General features: G+C 47.2%; 3 protein-coding genes and 1 non-coding gene across 4 annotated transcripts; 2 read left to right on the forward strand and 2 right to left on the reverse strand.

Annotated features, from left to right (window-relative positions):
- The first annotated feature begins 578 nt into the window (after window positions 1-578).
- Window positions 579-1505, forward strand: TAS2R41 (taste 2 receptor member 41). The gene has a single exon (XM_037060644.1). It carries the CDS (start codon window positions 579-581, stop codon window positions 1503-1505), a length of 927 nt encoding a protein of 308 aa, XP_036916539.1.
- Window positions 1506-7812: 6307 nt separating this feature from the next.
- Window positions 7813-8754, reverse strand: LOC118997002 (olfactory receptor 2F1-like). Its single transcript, XM_037060645.1, has one exon. It carries the CDS (start codon window positions 8752-8754, stop codon window positions 7813-7815), a length of 942 nt encoding a protein of 313 aa, XP_036916540.1.
- A 9773-nt stretch (window positions 8755-18527) lies between these two features.
- On the forward strand, window positions 18528-18656 carry LOC118997014 (small nucleolar RNA SNORA24). Its single transcript, XR_005068585.1, has one exon. It is a non-coding gene; the product is annotated as a small nucleolar RNA SNORA24 (small nucleolar RNA).
- A 1516-nt stretch (window positions 18657-20172) lies between these two features.
- On the reverse strand, window positions 20173-21359 carry LOC118997003 (olfactory receptor 10AC1-like). The gene has a single exon (XM_037060646.1). The coding sequence runs from the start codon at window positions 21342-21344 to the stop codon at window positions 20367-20369; it is 978 nt and encodes a 325-aa protein (XP_036916541.1). The 5' UTR covers window positions 21345-21359; the 3' UTR covers window positions 20173-20366.
- Between the last annotated feature and the right edge of the window lie 467 nt (window positions 21360-21826).

A 21826-nucleotide genomic window follows, 5' to 3' on the forward strand; every position in this document is an offset into this window, starting at 1 on the left:
GGGGCCAGGAAGGATTTAAGAAGAGGTTTGGTGCCAAGGTGAACCAGGTGTTTGACCTTGAAGGGATGACTGCTGCTCTGAGGCGAGGGCAGATGTGTGACAGGGAAGTGTGGCTAGACACAGACTTCTTCAGCTTCACCATCTGCCTAGGTCCTGGCCTAGGCAGAATATGAGTGTCTCTCTATACTTCTTGCCTACGTATTTTTAATACTTAATATCTTGAGAATGATCTGATGGGGAGGTGTGTGTTTACAGGACCCAAGCATGTCAGAGAAGGCTCCCTGCAAGGCTTTCCACTTTGATGTTAACCATGGCACTAGGCAGGCAGAACCAGAGAAGGCAAATCAGGGACAGTTGCTAGGCAGAGTGGTAACTGAACCCAGGGGAATTTTGCATCCTCACCAAATTGGGCTCACCTGTGTTCCACAGTCTAAGCATCTTCCTGTGAGCTCTGGCTCAGATGCAGAGCCTGAGCATTCTTTTCACATCTTCAGGAGAAATCAATAGAGGGACCGTGAGTGGGGCCAGGGAGGAGGCCAAGGACCAAGGCAGGGTTGGTGACCAGAGGAGGGGCCAAAATGCAGCCAGCATTTGTAACCCTCTTCATGTGGCTCTTTGTCCTGCTGTTTCTGCTGGGATTCCTGGCCAATGGCTTCATCGTGGTGGTGCTGACCAGAGACTGGAGGCGGCTTGGGAGGCTGTCCCGCTCTGACATGATCCTCATCGCCCTGGGTGTTTCCCGTTTCTGCCTGCAGTGGGTTGGAATAGTGCACAATTTCTACTACTACTTCCAGCTGGGGGAGCTCAACAGGGGTCCCGTGCAGCAGCTCTTTAATCTCCATTGGAACTTCCTGAATGCCACCACCTTCTGGTTCAGTGCCTGGCTCAGTGTCCTCTTCTGCCTGAAGATCGCTAACCTCACGCACCCCACCTTCCTCTGGCTCAAGTGGAGGTTCCCAGGGTCGGTGCCCTGGCTTCTGCTGGGTTCTCTCCTGGTCTCCTGCATCGCCGCCCTGTTCTCCCATTGGGTAAACCACACTGCGTATCAAGGGTTCTATATTAGAAAACTTTATGGGAATATGACCTACAAGGAGTGGAACAGGAGGTTGGAAATTCTCTATTTCCTGCCCATAAAATCTGTCACATTGTCAATCCCTTGCTTTGTTTTCCTGGTCTCAACTGTGCTATTGGTGAACTCTCTGAGGAGACACACTCAGATGATGCAGCAGAATGGCTACAGCCTGCAGGACCCCAGCACCCAGGCCCACACCAGAGCTCTGTGGTCACTCATCTCCTTCCTCATTCTCTACACTCTGTCTTTTGCATCCCTGATCAGCAATAGTGTAGGCTTCTTTAGCACAGAGAGCTACTGGTACTGGCCCTGGCAAATTTTAATCTACCTGTGCACATCTTTACATCCCTTTATCCTCATTCTCAGCAACTTTAGGCTTCGAGGGGCGTTCAGGCAGCTACTTCTGTTGGCCAGGGGCTTCTACGCAGCCTAGAGACTGAGGTGAGGATGACAGAGCCATGGCCCACCCGGATGGAGATACCTTTAAAGGTAGTATCTGCTGTATCACACCCTGGGCTTCTTCCTTGGAAAAGGAGAGGGGGAGAGTAACTCTGGGAACTGCCTGGGCACGATACCTTCCTTAGGACACTAGTACAATGGGGTCCCGTGGGTCTCAGAAAGCCAGACTTGTCCTGAAGGTCGGAATACACAATTATGCCCTACTCTCTCTGTTTGTACCCTCTCTGTTGCACAGCAGCCTTCAGCTAAAAAGTCTTAATTAATTATACTCTTACCTTGACAGTCCTGGGGAATTCCTTGGGGAATTCCGAGAAAGTGCATGTACGATGGAATCAGGGTGTGGATGGGGAGGCAGCAGTCTCCACGCGGGCAGTGTAGCAGTTACTGTGAGGGGACAGCTGAGGGGGACAGAGGCCAGGGCTGGGAGGTCCAGAAGCCCTTTCTTCTGAGGAGGGCCTTTTCCTCTCACCAAACTTGAAGACTTCAGTTTGAATTGTATTAAAACCACTGACGGGTTTCTTTACACCACCCCCTCTCTTTTCTCATTAATATTGCCATTGTTCCACCTTCAATTTTCTCCTCTCTGAGGTCTGAGTGGCGGCCAGGTTTTTCCCGTGCTTATTCTTCCTGTAGAATCACACATTGTGATTTTCTTCTTTGACAGATCACCTTTGGAACTTTTTCCCCTCAAGCAAACATCACAAAATCCCATGTGAATTGAATAAACATACTTTTTGTTCTGACCAAGGCTCAAGAATTTCACTTAGTGCCCCCAAACTATTTAACCTCTTAAAAAAATAATCAGCCTATTAAGTATCATCTTTAAATTTTTAAAAATACTTTGTGCCAATTACTATAAAACTGTTTTTAGGAATAAAAAATTTTGTAGAAAACTTTCATTACAGTTGGGTGCCTGTAAGGCAGGCTTGAAAGTTTTTGCTAAAAGGCATCAATATGCAAATTTCAGAGACCAACTTGTACCTGGATTGCTAATAAGGAGAAATTTTAATCTCCAAGAATGAAAATAATTTCCCTATCACTTAGGTGGAGTTGAGGTGAGTGTTGCTGAGTGGATGAACTATAATTTGGGGGCAAATTATTCTACATTTTTATTGTAAACATTTATTTTTTAGTAGATGATAAATTCACTAGATACAAAATTCAAAATGTACTTTTAAATTTTTTTAAATTACAATCGATGCCCTGGCTGGTGTCGCTTAGTGGATTAAGTGCTGGCCCATGAACCAAAGGGTGGGTGGTTGAATTCTGAGTCAGGGCACAGGCCTGGGATGCTGTCCAGGTCCTCAGTAGGGGGCCCCGTGAGAGACAACCACACACTGATGTTTCTCTCCCTCTCTTTCTCCCTCCCTTTGTCTCTCTCTATAATAAATAAATAAAAATAATTACAGTTGACATTCACTATTATGTTAGTTTCAGGTGTAGTCTTACCCATTTTTCGTGTGTCCTTTAGAGCTATTTTGTTTTATAGCAGGAAAACCACTACAACCTCACTGACCAAGCAGTCAGCTAACTTAATGCACATCTAGTAGCTAATTGGCCACCTAACTTACTAACTACGTTCTCCCCATGACTTTTTGTATGAATGGTTGTTATGCAACATGCATGCTGTTCTGCCGGGCACAGACCACCATGTAGCAGGCATGAGCCCTAGTGGCCAGTAGAAGGGGCTTGATTTGCACCCCCACCCTCACCACTGCTAGCAGGAAGAGCTGGGCTCCGCCTTGGGCAAAGGAGGTGGTCTTCTTCTCTGGGAGGAGGCGCACCAGCCTCAGGGGGGCCCGTGGAGGAGGAGCAGATGCCTGGCACCAAGAGGATGCAGAGGAAGAAGTCCACGGGCAGGTGCAGTCAGGGGTCCCGCCTGATCAGCCTGGCGAGGAGCGCAGCAGGGTCAGCACATAGGCAGCCACAAACAGGACCGAGAGTCCAGCATGGGTCTGCCTGTCACCAGAGAGCCCAGCCCCAATGGGACAAACTCACCCACCCCCATCAGGTTGTTCCTCCTTTTGGCGGGCTGCGCTGTTCCGGGAGGCCGGGTTGGAGAGTTGGAAGCAGAGTTCGCAGTCTGTACCGAGAAAAGGGCCTGAGGAGGGCTGTGCGGACTTGCATGTTTTCTCCATTAGATTCAGAGCTGCTCGAAGTCAGGGAGTTTTAGTGGTTTGTCTTTTTATGAAAAGATTCCTAACAAATGTTTCACATGAAAACATTTTTTGGGGTGGTATGAATAAAAAAGAGTTTAAAGGTCTTGAGGATTGCACTCTGATCCCAAGATGCAGGACTGGAATTGCCCTTTCTCCTTATTACCTGGCTGGGTCAGTGGAGCTTCCTGGTTCTTCCAGGAGGAGGCGGGGCCGGTGACAGACAGAAGTGCTCACTGGGCTCTCAGCAGCCTACTGATGGAGCAGGCTTCGTCCTAGGTGGATAAGATCAAGGCCTCATCCCAGAACATCCTACCAGCTATAATTATGTCCCAGCTTCGTGCGACTGCGCTGTTTCCTTGGGGACATGCTGGCATTTATTTGAATGTTAAAGTGAGCGATTAATAAAAGGTGCCTGTACACATCACTCACCTGCAGTGACAACATTTGGAAACTGCTGTGCCCACAGATGAGGTCAGAAAGGGAGTGCCTCTAAAACCCTCGGGGCTTTGCCACATACAGTCCTCCTGTCACAGCAGAGATGCCTTTGCCCCGGAACACCTCCCTGTCCACTTTGCTGGTCTTTCGCCTCTGTCAAAGGAAAAAGATGCCATTTTATTTTTAGATAGAGGGGAAGGGAAAGAGCAAGGGGTAGAGAAACAGAGAAACATCAATGTGTAGTTGCCTCTCATGTGTCCTCTGCTGGGGACCTGGCCCACAACGCAGGCATGTGCCCTCACTGGGAATCAAACCTGACACCCTTTGGTTTGCAGGCCTGCACTCAATCCACTGAGCTCCCCCAGCTAGGGCTAAAGGTGCCATTCTTCTTCTTCCTTTTTTTTTTTTTTTTTGGTTAATATGTGTACTAAGTGGTTTTATAGTCTTTATTTCTCTGTTTATTGGCAACGAGCCCCTCTCTGCCTTCTTTTCAATATTTCAATATTTGCCTCCTTTGCCTTTGCAGTGGGTGGCAGAAGGAAGTGCTGTGGTCTGGGAGGAGAATGAGGAGAGAATGAGCAGGGACGTGGACAAGTGTCCAGCTGCTGGAAAAGCCCATTTGAATGTCCACTAGGGAAACTTGAGAGGGGAGGACAAAGCTCTAGAAAGTAAGAGTTTTCCTATGAAAATCTCACGGGGTCCATGGTGGGTCCCAGGGCAGTGCTTTCCACCTGGGCTGCACTTCAGAATCACCCAGGACACTGTGAATGCTCCAGAAGCCCAGACCATGCTCCCAAAAATTAAATTAGAGTTTTAGACAGGCAGCACCCAGACATTAGTGTAACAGTTTCCTGTTTCCTGGGGATTTGGATGTGAAGCTAGGTTTGAGAATCATCACTTCAGAGGGAGGCTTGAGCCTTGCTTTTGAAGAGTCAATATGTGGTTTTTGAGAGAGAAATTGCTTTGAGACAACCATAGAAGAGCTTCTGAGGAGGAAAGATCTTCCGGGCTACACTTCTTATTCTTTGGTTGAAAAAGTTAAAGCCAGGAGAGTTCAAATGATTTGCCTCAAAACCCACCACGAAGCAGCGAAAAACGCAGTCCTGGATGTCCTGCCTTTGGTGTGCCTAGTCTCCCCTTAGTCTTAGCTTTCTGAGGTCTGGTCCAAAACCAACCTTTTAGAAGAACTAGTGGGTATCAAATGAGGCGAGGTGTGAGAAAGCCCTTTCTAAACTAAGTTTCAGAGCATTTTCTAAATGGAAAGCATTTGTATTAAGGATATGAGAGATGGACTATAGAATCCAATGGAATAGTAATGAAAACAGTTCGACCCAAGTCTTTCTAACAGGGTTTGAAGCCAGAGCTTGCAGTTGGGTGGGCCTGGAGAGGGCAGAGCAGCTGGACACTGTCGTGTGTCCCGCCTGGATAGTTGGAACCTACCCTTATGTGGCATCCAGTGCTTCAGCTGCCAGACCCTGTCACTATAGAAAATGCTGAGAATAGAAACTGACTTAGGTGCCACACTGAGCAGTGGAGCTTCTGAGCCCTGCACCTGGGTGGGAGCTCCTGGCTTTCCAAGGAGCTTTTTTTGTTGTTGTTGTTCGCATAGTAAGAAACCTAGCTTTAGTCCTCAGGCATGGCTCCTGAGTTCTGAGAACAGTGACCAAAATTCTCAAGCATCAGAAAAAACAAAATGCAAATTGAAAGTCACCAAAAAATGAAAGCTGGAGGAACTTTTAGGGTCACTTCAACCTCATTGTTTTACAAGTGAAAAAACGGAGGCTCAGAGAGCAGATGTGGCTTGCCCGAGGTCATTCTGCCCATTGGGGGCGGGGCTCCATCATACAGTTACCCTGCAGAGCACAGGGGCATCACAGTGGCAGTGGAGGCAGCATCCCGCAGAATGACAGGTAGGGCAGGTCAGGAAGGGTGTAGTGTTTGGGATGTTGCTCCTGGGGGGAGTGGTGGTGGAGACTCTGAAGGGCCCCAAAGTAACACGGGGAAAGAGTCTGGAGAGTAGCTTGGACATGGGGCCCCTGCTCACCAAGCCAGCTGACCTCTTTCCAGTCTGTCTGTAAGAGGGAGACACCTGCTTCATAGCTGAGCAAGGGCAAGGAGCCCACACACCCAGCTCAGGTTTCTCAACAGCCAGGAAGCAGAGCTGGAAAAACCCTGCAGGGAGCCCAGCTCTCACTTCCCCTTTGGGGCACCTGACTGCGCTGGAGGGTGGGAGGGTGTGTGCTCTTTCTGCTGCACCCCTGCCTGTGTCTAAGGGAGCCGCACGCGAGCTGGCGGGCTGACTCAGTGAGCAGACATCACTTAGAGGAGTGGCTCCTTGGAAGTTCATCCTCTCACCCAGAAGCTCAGTGTAGAACTTTCCAGAGTCGCCTGTGTGAGAGCACCTCAGGATGACCCCACTGAGAAGTGTCTCCTGAGGGACCAAACAGCTGTTTCCTCCTGGTTAGTAAGTGTCCTTTAAATACATCGAATCTCTGTTCAAAGAGGCTAGGACAAAAAAAAAAAAAAAAGAAATCGACACTCTGAAACTCAAACAATAGGGCAAGTAGAAACATATTTGGGACTCGTCTCTTCTGTTTCTAACCTGCAGCTCGATGAATTGATGTCCTCCTTAGATAAGCTACATGAATGCACTTTTGCTGTGGAGAAGAGAATACAAGTGTCATTTATATACAAAAGATATGTTTTAATTATTAGGACTGGAAGGTATCAATAGATTATTGTCTTGACTCTATCAGGCAGCTGTAATATTTAGGTAAGGGCTGCTTCATTCTGAGTTTTAAAAGTTGTTCTCAAAACCATTTCTCTGGGTAAAATGATTGCTCCTTCACTTTATATATCAGGACATGCAGAGTTTAATTGTTAATTGTGTGTTACCAGAGCTGAGCAAAATTGTCACGAGGGGGCAACTGCGATGCTTTTTTCGCAGAGCCCTGCCTGTCTATCACTGTATGCCATGATTTCTGGGCAAGTGTGGACTCTTGACACACTTTCACAAGAAGATGTTCTTTAACGCTATCTGTGTAGAAAGGTGTGGATTGGAGGTCCTGACCATTGGGCTTCTGTTTCCACCACATATTGCAGAGGGCCACCCTCAGGATGATGTCTGCATGACTCACACCTGGCCCAGGCTGCTTCTCAGGGGCTGGGGACCTTTGCTATGACCTTGGCTCTGAGTTCCTAAGTGAGTTCCTGACCTTGCTCAGTTGGGCTGGCCGTGTGTGTTGCATGGTTGACATTTTCACTTGTGGTGAAGGCCGGTTTGGCTCCCTGGGCACAGTGCATCTTGGAACCTCCAACTTCCCCATCCCTTTTCTCATAGATTTCAGAAACACTGAGACTTGTAGTTGTAAATTTTAGCAAGGAAATTGAACTTTGTGGTGTAATTTTCGTGTACTTCCTTGACAACTAATTCCTACATGCCACTCTGTATATACATTTTTCCAGGTAGTTTTCTATAGGGCATCTCTATTTCTAAAGTGTTAGAATTGACGTTTTTTACACCAGGTTAGGACCAAAAACAGAGTCCAGAGATAAAATTTCACTTCTCTCTCGCCTCCAAAAATAGTAGTGTGGCTTGTGGTCCTCCCAGCTGCTCACTTACACATGGACTCAAATGCACCCACATACACAAACATGCACATACATACTCATCTGACAAAGTTGGTTCTAATGTTTTGGTTCAGAACTCTGCATCAGAACGCGACTCAGAGCAGCCTTTATCTCCTTGTTCCGCAGACTGTAGATGAGTGGATTCAACATGGGGGTTACCACAGCATAAAAGACCACAACCAATTTGTCCTGCTCAGCAGAAGAGGTGGAGCGGGGCTGCATGTAGGTAACCAGAGCCATCCCATAGGACATGGAGACCACAGTGAGGTGAGAGGCACAGGTCCCAAAGGCTTTGCGGCGCCCCCCAGTGGAGCGGATCCGCAGGATGGCGGCTACGATATAGGCGTAGGACAGGGAGACCAGGCAGAAGGGCACCAGCAGCACCACCACTCCGGAGGCCATTATGATTATCTGGTTGAGGGTGACATCCACACAGGCCAACCTGACGAGGGCCAGTGTCTCACAGGCCACGTGGTTCAGTATGTGGTGCCCACAGGTGGGCAGGCGCAGGGTGATTGCTGTCTCCACTGCAGAATTAGCTATGCCCACAAGCCAAGCAACTGCTGCCAGCACTGCACAGCGTCTCGGGCTCATTGCTGCCACGTAGTGCAGTGGGTCACAGACTGCCACATACCGGTCATAAGCCATTGTGGCCAATAGCAGGAACTCAGTCCCCCCTAAGGCCAGCAAGAGGAAGAGCTGAGTCCCACATCGGGCAAAGGAGATGGTCTTGTTCTCCAGGACCAAGTGCACCAGCATCTGGGGGACCCCACAGGAGGCACAGCAGAGAGCCAGCACTGAGAGGTTGTAGAGGAAGAAATACATGGGCAGGTGCAGTCGGGGGTCCAGTTGGATGAGGAGGAGGATGAGGCCGTTGCCCAGCAGGGTCAGCAGATAAGCAGCCCCAAACAGGGCAAAGAGTCCAGCCTCAATCTGCCTGTTGCTGGAGAGCCCAAGTAGGACAAACTCATCCACCCAGGTCAGGTTGTCCCTCTTCATGGAGAGAAGGACTGGGCTGTGGGGGGAGGAGCAGAATCAGAGAAAGGCAAGTACTGATCTTATGTTAGGAGTCTCCATTAAGCTGTGGGCTCAGCCTGAGCTGAAAGTGGGACACCTCCCCTTAGGTTCCCTAACCTAGATGCTTAGGGGAGATTGCAGGGAAGATGCTGGAGAAAGGGACAGTTGGGCTCTCACACTAAACTCTGAGATTCTCAAGGATAAAATCCCCATTATGGTCATCCTTTTATGTCTAGGATCCAGCACAGGTATATAGGGGATAATCTGTCAATGCACAGAAGAGAGAGAAAAAACATGCTTCAGGAAAGGGAGAAAGAATGATAGAAGCAATAAATGAATTAATGAATGAATGAAAAAGGGAGGAAGGAAAGAAGATAGGAAGCAGGTGAGGAGGCAGGAGAAGTGGAATAGAGCAATGAAAGATTCTGCACCCCTGGGAGCAGTGGGTCACTCGTTATAATCAGACACTTGAGATCAAGAAGGGTCCTCCAAGTCATTCCTAAAAGGTGGATTCAGTTGCTCTTCACGCTTCTTGTGGGGTCCAGTCTAGGTTACTGCCCACGAAGGAGTCCTGTTCTGTTGTTCTCATCATGCCCATCAATCTAGATGAGGCTTAAATCTTTTAAGACAGTGCTTGTTCAGCTTCTGTGTGTGCCAGGGACTGTGCTAGACGCCAGACACCTGTCTGAACAAGAAAGACAGAAGCACAAGTCCTTTTTCCTTGGTTCTTGCTATGCAGTCAGGAACCCAGAGTAAATGAACACTCCCAAAATTAATTAAGATAACATAATCAGGAACTCAGATTGCATTAATAATTACAAAGGTTAATCAAGAATGCTCGGGCTAAGTTCTATGAAGGAGACAAACAAGGATACTAGTTGGTCAACTGAAGTTCCAGCTGTGATGAAGGACCGCTGTATCTATGCCTTCCTTCTCAGTAATGTGCAATTCATATAGTGAGCTGCAGGCATTTATTTAGCCTGTTGAGAAATGATTAACAAAATGATGTAATAGGGGCATTTGGAAACCAGCAATACTTACATAATACTTCTGTGAAGTGACTGAAGTCCACTGAATTTTTTCAGAGGGAGCGGATTCTCTTTTCTCAACTAAGATTGCTCTGGGCTACCTCCTTCCCGATGTGTCCACTGGCCCTCTATAAAAGTAGAATTAAATGCCCTCAGTTTTTAAAATACAAATGGAATCTCAAAGCATATTTCCTGCTTTTAAAAAACAAGTTATAAATTGACTCATTTATTTCAAATACTATTGAGTATACGAGGTACTATGTGTTCAACCAGGTTTTATGAAATGTTGTCTATTGATGTTAGGAATTTGACTTTAGAAAATCAACAGTGCCACAGAATGAAATGAAAAAATTAAAAATATGGATCCTGGTAAAATCTGTAAGAATTAAATGAGAGCCAAACAGAGGACAAATGGAATACATCAGTGTTAAGAAAACCAGAGTGGAGCCCCTGGAATCTACTACAATAGAGTTGGAAAGCGTAATCCAATTGGGATTTCTTCTGGCTGAGAATGGGGGCTTGGGCTCTTATGGGTGGAGGGAGAGTGTGGAGAACCTGGTTGGAGTGGGCATTTTCTTGCCTTCTATTCAGCCCTGGCCCTGCAATGTCTGGAAGGTGTCACTGTAGACATTGCTAAGACTAGCACCTGCTTTAGCGTCTCAGGTTTGGTTGGAGACTGGCTCTAGTGCCTGAGCCCAGTTGCTGGTGGGTGTCTGGGGTTCTGAGCACAGCCCCAGGCAGCCTGTGGCTGCCCACAGAGCTGGGTGCTTGTATCAGCAGAGGAAGCAATTTAATTCTGGCCTACAATGATCCAGAGGCTGCTACAGCATCCAGAATCCTCACCTTCAGAGTTGCTGTCATGAATGGAGAGCCCCTCCAGAAGGGTTCTGGAACTATATAAGAATATTAAAAAATGTCACAAATAAAAGGAACCATAGAGATAGTGTTTAGCATCCATCTTGTTTTTCAGAAAAGGAAACCAAGGACCTTTTTTCCTAATACATTTTGTTGTTTCTAGATGATAAACTATTTTTATTACTAAATTGCCTCACCCTCGATGTTTTGGGATAATTAGAGAATTCTGTTCCACTGACTTGGCCTAGTGAACATGTTACTGGGTGCTAAGTAATGCCTGGCCCAGTGGCAGGTGCTGGGTGACAGGGATCAGTACAGCTTCATCTCCCTGTCTGGGAGCCCAGCCTGGTGGGAGGACAGAGAAGATGAGTGATGACCTTATGAGAGTTTTCAAAGGAAGTTCAAGTATCAAGTCTGGTAACTGGAGACATGGAGTTGCATATGTAATAGCCAAGGAGCTGTGTAGAAATAATAAAGTAAAGAAACAACCAGTTCATTTCCTTCTTGGGGAAAAAAAGTAGATGAGGTTCAAGGTGTATGTAGAACTGGAGACCTGGGTTTCGACCTGTATGAATAAACCATCTAGGTGACATGATGAAACACTAGCTTTTCAAGCCATATTGTCTTTGCCTGCACAATGAACAAGTTAGGCAAACACCAAGAGTTCTCCTAGCTCTACAGATCCGTAATAAATGAATGCATGTAAGTTGTAGTTTCCAGCAGTAGAAAAAGGGGAAAAAATTCTGCAGGCTTTGATTACCCTTTATAAATAGGAGTAGAGGCAGTAAAATCTTATGCCTTAGTAAGTTTGGGAATCAAAGCATTGATGTCATACAGAACTGTTTGTATGTGACTGGTGTCAGTGACTGGCACTAGGCTGACTTGACAAACAGAGGCTAACAAAATAGGGAAGGGGCCGCACAAGGAGAAATGAGAGAAGCTTTTTGGTCAAAGCCGAAAGACTTGTAGACCTGTGATACACGCATGTGCTTCTTTCTAAAGTTGGTCCACTTATGGGGAGTGTTGGTCACTTTCCTCAAAGTTTTAATGACTTCACTGGTATAACTAAAAGAAACAAAACAAGAAGTCAGGATGGAGTTTTATTCTCAATATTTATATGTTTCTATGGTAATGAAACATGGGTCCTTGGTAATATGGGAAGGAAAGGCAGACATATTGTTAATGAGTGACCCACTAGAAATTTTTGGTGATAATTGGCTAATATCAATACAGAAGAGTTTTAATTATGTTGAGGAATTTTTAAATAGAATTTATTAGGGTGACACTGGTTAACAAAGTTATACAGGTTTCAGGTGCACAGTTCAACACTCCTAGAGTGGACCAACTTTAGAAAGAAGCACATGAATGTTCAATATTCAATATTTCCTAGATTGAGGTGATCCTTAGTACCAAATTTTCCTGATAGCAGAACTGATGCAGCTCTGGTGATCAGGGGCCAAAACTGAGAAAAGGCGTGCCTGTGTCTCCCTTTGATTCTTACAGTGATCCTAGCTCTTCTCTGTTCCTCGTCCTTAACTCCAACATAATCAAATGCCTTGGGGCCAAGGAAAGTCTCTCTTTTGATCTCTACTCTTTAGTTCTTTGAATGCAGGTCTGTATATATACTGAGCACTTCAGTTTATGCTGTTGGTTGGATGACTGACCAAGTCCCTATTGAGTGGCTCACAAACAAGGAGTTGCTGGGTCAAGGTCAATGGAAGAATTCAAGAGCCCCCAGTTACAACCAGTGAGAAAAAGGCAGGGGAGGATCCCAGGGCAGTTCTGGCTGCTCTAAGGGATTTGGGCTGCATCCTCTCAGTCTCCTCCTAACCTTCCCAGTGGGGCACTCACCGAAGCTGTGTGTTCATCTCATGCACAGAACCTATTTTGGATGGGAGACAACACATCTCTCAGGTAGTCCTGGAAGCCGTTGTCGATCCTCTTCCTGGGAATGGAGCTTTTTCTTTGTGAGCTTAGCTGATACTTTTCAGAACTTAAGAATCCCCAGAGGGCAATTACTTGCTCTTGGTGTGTTTCTTTACTCATGCTCTACCCTCCGCCCCCTACCTCCTTCTTGGTAACTATCACAGTTCCTCACCCTTCCAATTTCCCAAGGGGATCCACATTCTGAAAATGTTTCTATCTCAACTTTTAATTATTCTTCTAGGTGCCAGGCTAATGAGCCCTTCCATGAGTCTTTGCGGTCTTTCAGTGCCCTGCAAGGCTATGGGGTTGCTGGAGACTTTTGGCAGGAGTGAGGAGACAGGAGTGAAGTCTAAGAGCTCAATCTCTCTCTCATGGGAGGAAAATGAGTGCATCTTCTCCCCTCCTTCCATGTATCTAGTTTTAGTGACCAGGGAGTGGTGAGCTTTGCACAGCAGAAGCATTATGTTCATGGGCTGGAAACCATTGAGAAATCCCAAGTTCACAATCATTAAAATATTTTTCCAGGCTCCTTGATGGTCTCCCATATCACATTTCTGTTGAATTTGGTTTCCTTCCATATCTTCATACCACCAGAAACTTTTCCATCTTTTACTGATTGGATCTCCCAGTTCTGGATCACTTGCCCCAAAGTTTTAATGACTTCACTGGAGTAACTAAAAGAAACAAACAAAAGAAGAAGTCAGGATGGAGTTTTATTCTCAATATTTATATGTTTCTATAGTAATGAAACATGGGTCCTTGGTAATATGGGAAGGAAAAGCAGACATATTGTTAATGAGTGACCCACTAGAATTTTTTGGTGGTAATTGGCCAATATCAATAAGGAAGAGTCTTAATTATGTTGAAGAATTTTCAAATAGAATTTATTGGGGTGACACTGGTTAACAAAGTTAAACAGGTTTCAGGTGCACAATTCAACAACACATCATCTATACACTATACTGTGTGCTCAGCACCCGTGAAGTCTCCATCCATCGCCATTGACCCTCGTATGCCCTCCTCGTTATTCTAATCACAACAGACCGGGGGTTGTTAGTCTCAGTCCATACTCTTCCCTTTGTGCAGTAGGTGGAGCACCCAGTTCCCCTCTGCTCCCTTCACTGTGTAGCCAAACCTGAAGGACCTGAAGCTCTCCCAACCTCAAAGTCCATCAGAAGAAAAAACTGATGGGGCTTTCTGACTTAGAACTGGAACCAAGGGCAGGAAGGGCAGAGGTGAAAAGAAATCCCCAAGGGTATGATGAGGGAGAAGAGGAAGAGAAATGGACACCTGAGAGCTGGGGTTCCTGAGGTTCATCAAAGGTATGGCTGGGCACCATCTTTCAGATGACACAGTACACAATCTTCTAATAAAAATATTTTCTGTGGTAAAACGAAAATTCAGCTTTCCTATTTTTCCAAACACAGGGTAGACATGATATATAACTGAATGAAAAAAAGTTTAGACAATAGTAGCTTCAGTATGATCCTAAATTGTAAGAAATAATATTCATACAATTGGATATATGTAAAGACTGAAACAGAAAAAAAAAACTGAAAGAATGATCATGAAACATCAGTTGGCTAATTCTGGTACGAGGTGGGCTTTTTGGTAATAGGTTTCTAGGTATTTTATTTTCTTCTTTTTGCTCACCTCTATTTTGAAAAAAATGCCTACAACATTCACATTACTTTTCTAATATAAATCCACATGCAAATTAAAAAATATTTTTTCTATAGATATATCATACTGAGATAGGGATGTCGAGAAATCAACTTGCTGGCTTCATGTTGGCATGAGTGACTTGTGCTGCTACTTGGTCAAAGTCTCAGTGGCCATATCCAGAGGCTGTAAGTTTGGATTTAGGTGCTTCAGGACAAGTAGAAATTTGGAATCAAGAAAGACAAAATGATATTGATCTAATATTCCCTAAGGATTAACCTTGGACCTACTGATGTCTGTACGGTGTCCATCTTGCATGGGGGACTGGCCATCTCCTCTCTCCTCTATTCACTTCGTCACACTTGCCCCACTGGACAGGCAGGACCTTCAGTTTCAGTCCCACGAAATTCCAATGAGGGAATTCTCAGAGTTCTTCCCTCCAGTGGTTCCTGTATTCTCTGTGCTCTGTATGGGTCCCAGCCCTGATCTACATCCAGCTTCTTCTTCTTGGCCTTTGTCTGGGTTGCTGGTCATGCTGTTCCATTCTCCCACAGATGCCTCTGACTGGGACTGCACACCCATGTGGGGTGGGGAGGGAGTGAAGAGCCCAGCCATGATGGGTCTGACTGCAGGACCACGCTGCTATGTGACAGTCAGATTGTGGCCATGAAGTTTAAAGCACATGAGATAGTTTGCTAAAACATGCTGCTTGGTTCTTTCTGAGTCCTTAGCTTGGTGTGAGCTTGGCTATAAAGGAAGACCTGGATGTGCGCCCTGTCCCGGGGAGTGACGAGGACATTATTCAGAACAACTGTACAATGTAGGCACAGACTCAGCCAGAGCCAGACTGTTGGCAAAGAGCCAGCTGAGATGAACATCAGGGTCTTACTGATGTGGGTACCTCTTCATGTTCTGACACTCAGAATTCTCTACAGAGGTGAGCAGGGGGGAAGCAATCTGTTTTCCCTGCCACAATTAAGGAAAATGATGTTTCTTAAAATCCCAAAAAGCAGAGTAAAGGGGTTCTGGCTGGGTGTTTCCTGCTATTCTTAGATAAAATTGGCTTCTTGGCCTTTAGAGAAGGAAGCTGACTTGTTCTTTTCTCTAGAGCCTTCTTGCTCACTCCCAGGCCTACACATCTGCCTGAGTTTTGCCCGAACATTTTGGCTCTGTGGTAGGCTGACTCATGTCCCACCCCCATAAGTTCACACCCTAAGCCCTGGAATCTGAGAATTTTGATCACACCTTGCAGATGTGATCACACAAAGGATTTTGAGATGGGGAGATTATGGTGGATGGTCCAGAGGAGCCCAGTGTGCCCAGTGTGGACGTATGGATCTGTGTTAGAGGGGAGGGGTTGGAAGACCAGAGTCAGAAAGAGAAGATGTGGTGCCCTCAGCAAGAGTTTGAAGTGATGGGGCCACAAGCCAAGGAAAGCTGGTGGCCACTGCAAGTTGGAAATTTAAGGAAGAGTGTTCTTCTCTGAAGCCAAGACCTTGACCCAGGCCCAGTAGAACTGAACTTGGACTTCTGACCTCCAGGACTGTGTGAGAATAAATGTGCATTGTTTTCAGCCACCAAATCTGTGGTACTTTGTTACAGCAGCAGTGAGATGCCAATGCAGCTTCTAATCTCTTAATCTCTGCCCTCTGCTCCTTTTGGCATTACATCATCCCACTTTCTTCTCCCCTTTCTTGCCATGTCTTCCTGCTTCTGACCTTTTTCTCCCTCTCCATCTCTGTCTCTCAACTTGCAGACTCTTTTTAAAAACGCCTGATCATCAGCTGTCTCTGGGGCATTGCCAGTGAGATGCCTTTCCTTGAAATGGGCGAATCCTCTGCCGTCCTCGAGTTCCGAGGTGGGGGCGCCTCTTTTCAGCCCAGTGTAGAGGGGCCTCTCCTGTGGTGAGTGTGGGACTATCTGTGCCCGAGTCCCTTGACCCCTTTGTTCTCAGGCTGGGCTGTCTTAGGACACCATTCACAACAGCCCAGGGACTACTGGCGGTCCAGGTCCCAGGGGCATTCTAGGTCATGACAGCCCCTTCAGTGTTTGTCACTGTAACCAGGAGAACTTGACCCCCCAGCCACTCCCTTCTGTTTCTCCAGAGGCTCTGCAACTGGCTCAAAGGTACTAGAATGGATTCTGCCTCAGTCCTGTCTGTGTGTGGGAGCCATCAGATTAATGCCTCACACCCACACCTTCCAAAGTGAAGTGCTCACTTACTGTACTCTTGAAGAGTCTTCAGAGAGGGTTTCTAAAACCAGTTATGTACTCTCGTCCTATCCCCCAGCCTGTATGAAAGGGTTGAAGTTGAAGAGCAGGGAAAAGGGAGTGGAGAGAAGACTTTTTTGGAAGGAGTTGATGTTCTTTGGTGTTTGTCCTGCCTCACCTCCATGCATGAGGGATGATGAAAAAGTTAACTTATACTGAAAAACCTTCAACTTATCTTGAAGCTCCAGATTTTGACTTTACATTGGACTGGCTGTTTTTAATACTAAAACAATAAAAAGTAACTGGAAACTTTTTCTACTTCCCAATGGGAACCAGGACATTATGCTACATGTTATGGATTCAGTCTGAGGGAGAGGCAGGAGCTGTCCCCATAGAGCAGGTTTGAGCGCATGCGAGTCAGAAGGAACATAGTTGCTTTCTGCTTGTACCTTGAGAATTCAGCGTTCTATGAGCTGGTTCCTCTTAGCTCCCAGAACATGAGACATTTGAGATCTGGTGGCCTGGTGCCTGGCCATCGCATCCTGGCTCTGACCTTTTCCCAAGACTTTCAAATCTCGTCCAGCCCCAGGTACTTCGTGTGTTGTAGAAGAGGCCTTTTCATTTACTCAGACTGCATGCAGCTCAGGACAGCCAAGCCTGGTAGCTAAGGGTGGACGTTCCCCACTCTGGATGCCCACATCTGAATCTTGACTCCCAGCCTGCGCATTCATGACACCGGGCAAGTTAAAGTCTCTACTGCCTCAGTTTCTTCAAATGTGAAATGGGGAGAATTAGAATATCTGTCTCATGGGGCCCCTGTGAAGATGAAATGAAACCATCTATGTAAAGTGCTTAACCTTTGATGAATGTTAGGGATTTTCATGTTTGAAATCCTTTGCACACTGCAGAAGAAAGATGCTAGTCAAGCCAATGCTACAAATAGAGCTATTCTGCCCCTCCCACATTTACTTCTATCCCATTGGACTTTGTGAACTCAAAATTTTCTTATTTTCTCGTTTGCAAAATACAAGCTGATTCAACAGTTCCTTGCATCAAACCAAAGTGCCTTATGCCTCTTGGAATTTTGTGAGCCATGTTCGGAAATACCTTGTTAATAGCTTTTCTGGTCAGAGTTGCTCCTTAAGTTTTGTATCATGTGCAGAAAACTTGAAGCTCCCGGCCAGTGGGGCTGCAGAGGGCAGCAGGGGCCCATCAGAGGTAGAGAGTACAATCCAGCCAGGGAAACCTTCTGACAACTGCAGTGGGCGGTGGGCGTGGGGACACAGCAGCCAGGAGGAGGCCAAAGAGGACCGTGGCTGTGAGCTGGTGGCTGGGAATGGCTGCCCAAGAGCAAACATGGGTCTGGAAGCTGTACATGGAGGCCACAGGGCCCGCCCCCCCAATCTTGCCTGTGTCCCCGGCGATACTGAACTGACTGCCAGTGTCCTGAAGAACCACTGGACAGCGGGCTGCTGCCTGAGGAACTGCCGCCCACTTCCCTCTCTTCACCTGTCTCCCAGTCCACTGGAAAAAGCCCACAAATGCACCCAGCTCCCATAGGAAAGATAACTCTCCAGCTCTGATCTTGCCAGATGGGGGTTCCACTTCTCCTGAGAGAGGAAAGAAATTTTACATTTGTATTGTGCTTATTTACTTCCAGGGAATTTCATGGGCACTGTCTCATTTGAGGAAGTTGAAAATGGAGGCTGGGTTAGGTTCCACATGATCTGCCTGATGTCAAGTATTTCCAAGGGTTCTGACTCCAGGGCTTGGAGGGGGTTGGCTCTAAAAAATTGGGGTGGGAAAAGCACTATAATCATTACTAGTAGCACAACAGTGAGACATATATCTAAAATCTTACTCTACCACCCTGAGGTAGCAGTAAGGTAAGTGGGATGGCTTTGAAGGCTTCTGCTTATAAAAGAGATGTTTATTCAGAGAAAAAGAAGATAATCTATTTCAAATGTCATTGAAAAAGGATTTTAAGGTGTTTGGGTTGTCCAAATATTTACTCTAGAAGGCTTCAAAAGTCCACACAACTGTTTATTAAATATTATTAAAACTAGCATAGACGTCCATTGTCTTTGGGACCTGTCGACTGCGGCAGTCTCCCTTCCTAGCCATGGGACAGCATTTTCCTGTTTATTGGCAAAGCTGTCACCATTAATTGGTACCAGATTCTGATTTGCACAAGTAACCTTCCTAAAAAAAAAAAAAAACCTAGCATAGGTCTTTAAAAGTGAAGTTTGTATATCAAGTTACATTTTTATGATCTGTGTGTGTGTTGTTTAGGGTCTTATCACTGTTTATTAGGCATTGGGGTATTTTACTACTTTAAGTTATTTTAAAAGTTTATAATAGCTTTATAATGTATATTTTTGCCATGTAGAGGATTAATTTAATACTAGTTTTTAGTTGGAAAACCAGCCTGTTATTTACAACATATATTATTGTAAACAGCCTGCTGTTTGGCTGCCAGAGCTTTGCCCGTGGTTTGCTGAGGCTGGCACAGCTGAATGTGGTGCTGTTTGGGCTGGACGAGGCCTCTGTAACACCACCTCTGGCTCCAGCATCATATGATTCTGGAAATGGTAGTATCCTTTGGTGCTGTCAATCACTCCATCCTTTCCTTGATTTCTGTGATGCCATGTCATCTTGGATTTTCTCTGATTTTTCTGATTGCTCTTAAGAAAAAAAACAACAACCTCTCTTCCTCTGCTTAACTTTTATGTTTGTTTTGTAAGTATTTATTGAGTAAGTGACACATATATGTATATAAAGAAAGTACTCAATGAAAGTAAAGGTCTGTCCCGCCTCTGTCCCTCAGTTCCTTAGACTCTGATTTCGGTTACCCGTGTGTGTGTGTGTAAATCATGTAGGACAGATATGAGTGCACACGGCATGCACACACACTGCATTCTATGTGTTTATATGTACAAATGCTACCGTACCACAACACTGAGTTACTCACTGCTTCACTCACCACTGAGCAGGTGGTGCATACCAGACTCTGTTTGGGACAGGGAATGAAGTAGATGAATTTCACAGAGTTCATATTCTGTAGGACGAACAGGCAACTAAACCATTAAAAAAGAAGGTCAGATAATTTCCAATAACGAGAGATGCCTGAGAATTAAAGCATGGTAATGTGAGAGGGCAGAGCAGTGATATTATATAGGGCGACCAGTGCAGGTCTCTTCTGTGAGGAGTCAGCCTTTAAGTTCAGGTGGCGTGTGAATGACAGGGAGCCAGCCCAGGAGGATCCGAGGGCGGAGCCATCCGGGAGTGGACATAGCAAGTGACAAGGCCAGAGTCAAGGATGACGCCTTAATACATACTGCTAGGCATCTCGCCGTTTCATTTAACATGTATGAGAGATGCTTCCATGTCTGATCAAACTTTTCCACCTCGTCCGCCTCTTCCTTCTCCTTCTCTTTGGCAGCTGCATAGGATTCCATTATGGAGATGAACCACAATGTGCTTAGTCCGTCCCATGTTGAAATGTAAACAATTTGTAACCTTTTCTGAGTTGAGCAGTGCTGAAAAACACATGTTTGGGCACCTGTGTTGTCCTGCGTGTGAGGTCCCTGTGGCCATGTGTTGGGCTCCCTGCATCACTGCAAGCCCACCACCCTACAGGCCCCAGGGCGTGGGAAGAACTCAGCAGGTGCTCCTGGGAGCACGGGAGGTGGGTGTCGGGGTCTGTGTGGCACTGTCTTTGGTTCTTCCTTCTGGGACAGTGGAGGATGGGGCACCTGCTGGGAGGCTCCCCTTCTGTGGACATGTCTCTAGGTTCTCTTTGCTGAGTTCGGTCCTTGAGTCCCCCCTGGTGGCATTGCTGATGCTGACACCTCCTGGTGCAGAGAACTGTACCCAGCAGAGGTGTCCACTCTGGCCTAGCCCTGCCTGCTCTCAGGGTTCACGCAGACTCCGTGCTGGTGGCTGGCCTGGCCACCACCGCCCTAGCACCCTGTGGATGGCAGCAGTGATCTCCCGGTTGCGCAGGCTGTAGATGAGTGGGTAGAGCAGGGGTGTGACGTTGGTGTAGACGAGAGCCAGCGTGCGGTCCTGCCTCGGGGAGTAGCTGGCCTTGGGCCGCACATACATGAAGGTGGCACAGCCATAGTGCAGGAAGGTGACAGCCAGGTGCGAGGCGCAGGTGGAGGCGGCCTTGTGCCTGCCTGTGGAGGAGTGTAGACGACGCAGGGCAGTGACAATGGCAACGTAAGAGGCCAGGATGAGCGTGGAGGGTAGCAGCAGCAGCACCAGACAGGCACCCAGCAGGGGCAGCTCATCCACATAGCTCCGTGTGCAGGCTAGGTGCAACAGCGCCGTGATGTCGCAGAAGAAATGCACCAGCAGGCGGGAGCCACAGAAAGGCAAGTGGAAAACTGCCACTGTGAGCCCCACAGACACGGTCAGTCCCCCAAGACAGCAGGCCAGGGCCAGTCGCATGCACAGCCCGGGGGTCACCACAGCTGCATAGCTCAGAGGGTGGCAGATGGCCACATAGCGGTCATAGGCCATGGCAGCCAGCAGGAAGCACTCGGCCCCACCCAGCGCCACAAACATCTGCATCTGGACAGCACAGCCCAGGAAGGAGATGGGGCTGCCTCTACCCTGGCCTGGTGAGGCCAGGTCAGCCAGGGATCTGGGCACCACCACCAGAGTGTAGCAGAGCTCAATGGCTGACAGCTGGCATAAGAACAGCAGCATGGGTGGCCGGCTGGGCACAGAGGCCACAGCCACCAGGATGAGCAGGTTCCCGGTCAGGGTGGCCAGGTGCACAGCCAGCAGCAGTAGGAAGAGCACAGGCCTCAAGTGGGGGAACTCAGAGAAGCCCTGAAGGAGAAAGCCAAGGGGCACAGTGGCGTTGCTGGGGCTCTCCATGCACTTGCTCTCCCTCAGGCACCTGTGGGAGAGAAAGGACAGAAGGGAGAGCTTGTGGGGTGCAGCCCCTCTGCCCTGCTGGTGGAGAGGGTCAGGGGGAAGTTAGAGGGTGGGAGGGGCATCTTTTTAAGGGATACATTGCAGATTTTCAGACCTCTGGGAGTAGAATTCGTACAGTTGCTTTCTCAGCATGCTCTGTCCAAAAATGCCTTGATTTTAGGCCCTTGCCTTACAGTGCATGGCTCAGGGCCTCCATCTAGAAAGAACTCCCTGCCACCAAACTCCAGTTACCATTCTGAGGGCCTGTACACCCAGGAGGAGGGTGCCACCCAGTTAGGGCACACACCTAGATTGTGGGTTGGTCCCCAGTCTGGGTGCTTACTGGAGGCAACCGATCAATGTTTCTCTCACATCCATGCTTCTCTCCCTCCCCTCTCCCTGTCCATTTCTTCTCCATTTCCCTCTTTCCTTCTCCCTGTCTC

This window comes from Sturnira hondurensis, unplaced genomic scaffold, assembly GCF_014824575.4.
Source record: "Sturnira hondurensis isolate 20B ecotype Veracruz unplaced genomic scaffold, ASM1482457v3 Scaffold0012067, whole genome shotgun sequence".
Lineage (NCBI taxonomy): Eukaryota > Metazoa > Chordata > Mammalia > Chiroptera > Phyllostomidae > Sturnira > Sturnira hondurensis.